At 37.5% G+C, this 4,308-nt stretch overlaps 1 protein-coding gene across 1 annotated transcript in view; it reads left to right on the forward strand.

Annotated features, from left to right (window-relative positions):
- RDX (radixin) overlaps positions 1-4,215 on the forward strand; it is a 45,481-nt gene extending 41,266 nt beyond the window's left edge. Inside the window, exons 11-12 of the mRNA XM_081797367.1 lie at positions 701-943; positions 3,071-4,215. Coding sequence (XP_081653493.1) covers positions 701-943; positions 3,071-3,235 — 408 coding nt within the window. The 3' untranslated portion in view covers positions 3,236-4,215. The remainder of the gene's footprint in view (positions 1-700; positions 944-3,070) is intronic.
- The last annotated feature ends 93 nt before the right edge of the window (positions 4,216-4,308 follow it).

Here is a 4,308-nt window from a genome sequence, read left to right on the forward strand (position 1 = left end):
GGCAAAAATGAACTATTGGGACTTCATCAAGATAAAAAGCTTTTGCACAGCAAAAGAAATAGTCAACGAAACCAAAAGACAACCGACAGAATGGGAGAAGATATTTGCAAATGACATATCAGATAAAGGGCTAGAATATATTTTAGAGTGAAAGGTATTATTAATAATTATACCAGGGCAACATTGTAAAGCAGGACTTTTCTAGGCAAACGAACACAATATAGCACCCAAGCAGTTGGTGATGTTGGATACTTCCTGTTGTATCATCTCAGAAAACATTTACTATCTGGTTAACCTACCATTAGTGATTTTAATTGATCACTGGATTAGAGTAATGATGGTCTGATTCCTCCATTGACTAGTGACATGCTCCCCCTTGTGGCTAAAATGTGATCTCTTAGATGTGGCATTCTTTGGCATTTTACTAATATCATTTCTCATCAGCCCATTTGTATAACAATTTTAACAATATTTGATCATTCTTGCCAGAATTAACAATTTTATTAGGTTTTGCAAAGTGATGTATTTTAATTCTTCCACTCCTACTTGCTGGCATTCCTTATAAAAACAGAGCTTTCATCAGTAAGGCTTGTTTTCATTACCCTGAAATACAGTTTCTTTTGGGAAGGAAGGATAACTTGATTCTTTTAATTACCAATTTTCAAAGGAAGTTGCTGATAAACTTATTTTTAATGTTCAGGCTTTTGCAGCCCAGGAAGATTTGGAAAAGACCAAAGAAGAACTAAAAACTGTGATGTCTGCCCCCCCTCCACCTCCACCACCACCAGTCGTTCCTCCAACAGAAAATGAACATGATGAGCATGATGAGAATAATGCTGAAGCTAGCGCTGAATTATCAAATGATGGGGTGATGAACCACCGAAGTGAAGAGGAACGTGTAACAGAAACTCAAAAAAATGAGCGTGTTAAGAAGCAACTCCAGGTATTTAAAATTTGCAGTTGTGTGCACATTTATAATACAGTTAGCATTTCCCCCATTTATTAAGACAAACTTATTAAAAAGAACATTTGATTTTTTTGTATTTATATATATATGTATATTTATAGATATATTTATTATGTTCAATTAGCCAACATATAGTACATCATTAGTTTTTGATGTAGTGTTCAGCAATTCATCAGTTGCGTGTAACACCCAATGCTTATCACATCACGTGCCCTCCTCAATACCCATCACCCGGTTACTCCATCCCCCCATCCCCCTCCCTTCAGCAACCCTCAGTTTGTTTCCTGGAGTCCAGAGTCTCTCATGGTTTGTCTCCCTCTCTGATTTCTTCCCATTCAATTTTCCCTCCCTTCCCCTGTGGTTCTCTGCACTATTCCTTACGTTCCACATATGAGTGAAACCATATGATAATTGTCTTTCTCTGCTTGACTTATTTCACTTAGCATAATCCCCTCCAGTTCCATCCATGTCAGTGCAAATGGTGGGTATTCATCCTTTCTGATGACTGAGTAATATTCCATTGTATATATGGACCACATCTTCTTTATCCATTCATCTGTTGAAGGACATCTCAGCTCTTTCCACAGTTTGGTTGTTGTGGACATTGCTGCTATGAACATTGGGGTGCAGGTGCTCCTTCTTTTCACTACGTCTGTATCTTTGGGGTAAAGTAGTACAATTGCTGGGTCGTGGGGTAGCTCTTTTTTAACATCTGGAGGAACCTCCATACCGGTAGTTTTCCAGAGTGGCTGCACCAGTTTGCATTCCCACCAACAGTGTAAGAGGGTTCCCCTTTCTCTGCATCCTCACCAACATTTGTTGTTTCCTGTCTTACTAATTTTTGCCATTCTAACTGGTGTAAGGTTAGGTATCTCATTGTGGTTTTGATTTGTATTTCCCTGATGGCTAGTGGTGGTGAACATTTTTTCATGTGTCTGTTAGTCATTTGTATGTCGTCTTTGGAGAAGTGTCTGTTCATGTCTTCTGCCCATTTATTGACTGGATTATTTGTTTTTTGGGTATTGAGTATGAGAAGTTCTTTTTTTTTTTTTATTTTTAAGATTTTATTATTTATTTGACAGACAGAGAGGGAACACAAGCAGGGGGAGTGGGAGAGGGAGAAGCAGGCTTCCCGCCGAGCAGGGAGCCCGATGTGGGACTCGATCCCAGGACCCTGGGATCATGACCTGAGCCGAAGGCAGACGCTTAACGACTGAGCCACCCAGGCACCCCGAGAAGTTCTTTATAGAAGAACATTTGATTTTTTTTTTTTTTTTTTAAGCCTTTACCAGTAGCTGGCCTTGTGGTTGGTTTGTGAGTGCTTGGCCTACAGCCGCCTTGTTTCATTTCTTCCATTGTAGCAAATGTTTGTTAGCTTTCCGCGATTAAGCCTTAAGTGGTAAGTTAATCTTTAATTATAGCTTGACTCAACATTAAAAGGTAGGAAGTATTTTAATGTTATCTTTAAAAGACAAATTTAGTTTTTAACTAGTGAAGTCTACATTTAAAACGATAGATTTCCTGTATGCCATTACTTAATCTGAATTATTTGTTCACATTTTATAATGGCAAAAGGTCAGTTTATTAAAAGCACATAATTAGATCAAAATAGGAAATTTTAACTTTATTAGATCTTTTTTCCAGGTAAGTTCTTTAATTTTTTAATTGGTGAAATCTTCAAATATTAATAAAAAAGTGATGGGAGAGTTTTAATAAATACATTAAGACTGGAGAAAGTTTCTCTTGTGGCATAGATTTTAGATCTTAAAATAGCATTCTGTAATGTCTCCATTGAACGTTTTTTTGTAAGTCATTTCAAGTATTGTATGAGAAAATTAAGGAAATGTAGAATAATACACAAAATCATCATGGTTGATGAGTGTAGAAGTGAAAGACAATGGGGGTATTCCTCCCTCACCACTACCTCTACTTTGACTACAAGTAAAACAGAGTTACACACTTTAAAGAAAAAGATGCGACAATGGGAATTTTAATATACGAAAATGTAAGATTTGTGGTGTATTTTTGTCTTTCATAACTTTTTCATAAAGTTTTTAAAATCTGTGAAAAAAATAAGTCATTTTTTTCTATTTTTAAATATAGGCACTAAGTTCAGAATTAGCCCAAGCCAGAGATGAAACCAAGAAAACACAAAATGATGTTCTTCACGCTGAGAATGTTAAAGCGGGCCGTGATAAGTACAAGACTCTGCGGCAGATTCGACAAGGCAACACCAAGCAGCGGATTGATGAGTTTGAAGCCATGTGAGAGCTGTTATTTTGCATACATGTTCTTCATAAGCTGAACCACCAACAGAGAAAAGCAGGCCTTTGCAGATGTGATGGAACGCATCCCACCTTGCCAAAGCACTTACACCAGTTGACTGTGGTGGCTAAAGACGTACTTGAGGGGAGCTCTTCAGCATTAAGGCAGTGTGATGTCATGCTTGATTTTCTTTTCCTTTTGGGCCAGGGAGTGGAGGACAGCGTTCCATCGCCTCCTGTCACATTTTCAGTTTCCATTGTTTTTTTCTGTTGGAGATTAATACTAAGGATCATGTCTGACAAATGTGTATGTGTGATTTCAGCACTTGGAACAGTTCAAAGGATGATGGTGACTTAATGAGCGTTTAGCTAGAGTGCTGTGTTTTCTTTTGCCCCTTCCATATTCTGCGTGTATTTCCACATTCTGTCTCACTCATATTTCCTTGGCGTGCACTTCTCCTATCTTGCTGTGCTGATAGCCATGATTCTGCTATCATACAGATCACTGGCTTGGTTAAAATGAGGGTAGACAACAGGGTAGACAGTCTTTGATAATTGTGTAGAAGACAGCCATGAATCATGAAAAGGATTAGAATATTTAATAGTGTATCATGCAGCTGGTGGTTAATGTTTTTAAGTCCCAATTTAATTATATTATTGGATATTTGATATTTGCTTACTTAATTACAGTCATCTTTGAGAGCTGAACTGATTGGTGTTCATCCTTTGGTTCACAAAGGTGTAGACAGCAGGTAGTGGTTAGCTGAGGAGAATTTATTGATGTAACACTACCTGCAAATAATAATTGTCTCTGGAAGATTAAAAAGTCCGTTCTTTCATAGACTGATTTAGACAGATGTTTAATTTAAAAAAAAATCATTTGTTGGTAATTTATTGTAATCATTTAAAAAGAAAACCCTGGACCTTTCTGGAAGGGCAGCATATGAAAACATGAGTCCCAAAGAGGGAACAGTATTACTACCTCACTACTACACCTGTGGTGACTGGTTGTTCCGACCCAGTAGAGTGTGTAAGCGCTGTGTTCTATAATACATACCAGAACTTTCAATCATGTAA

This window comes from Leptonychotes weddellii, chromosome 11 (assembly GCF_054177405.1).
Source record: "Leptonychotes weddellii isolate Sample4059 chromosome 11, ASM5417740v2, whole genome shotgun sequence".
NCBI lineage: Eukaryota > Metazoa > Chordata > Mammalia > Carnivora > Phocidae > Leptonychotes > Leptonychotes weddellii.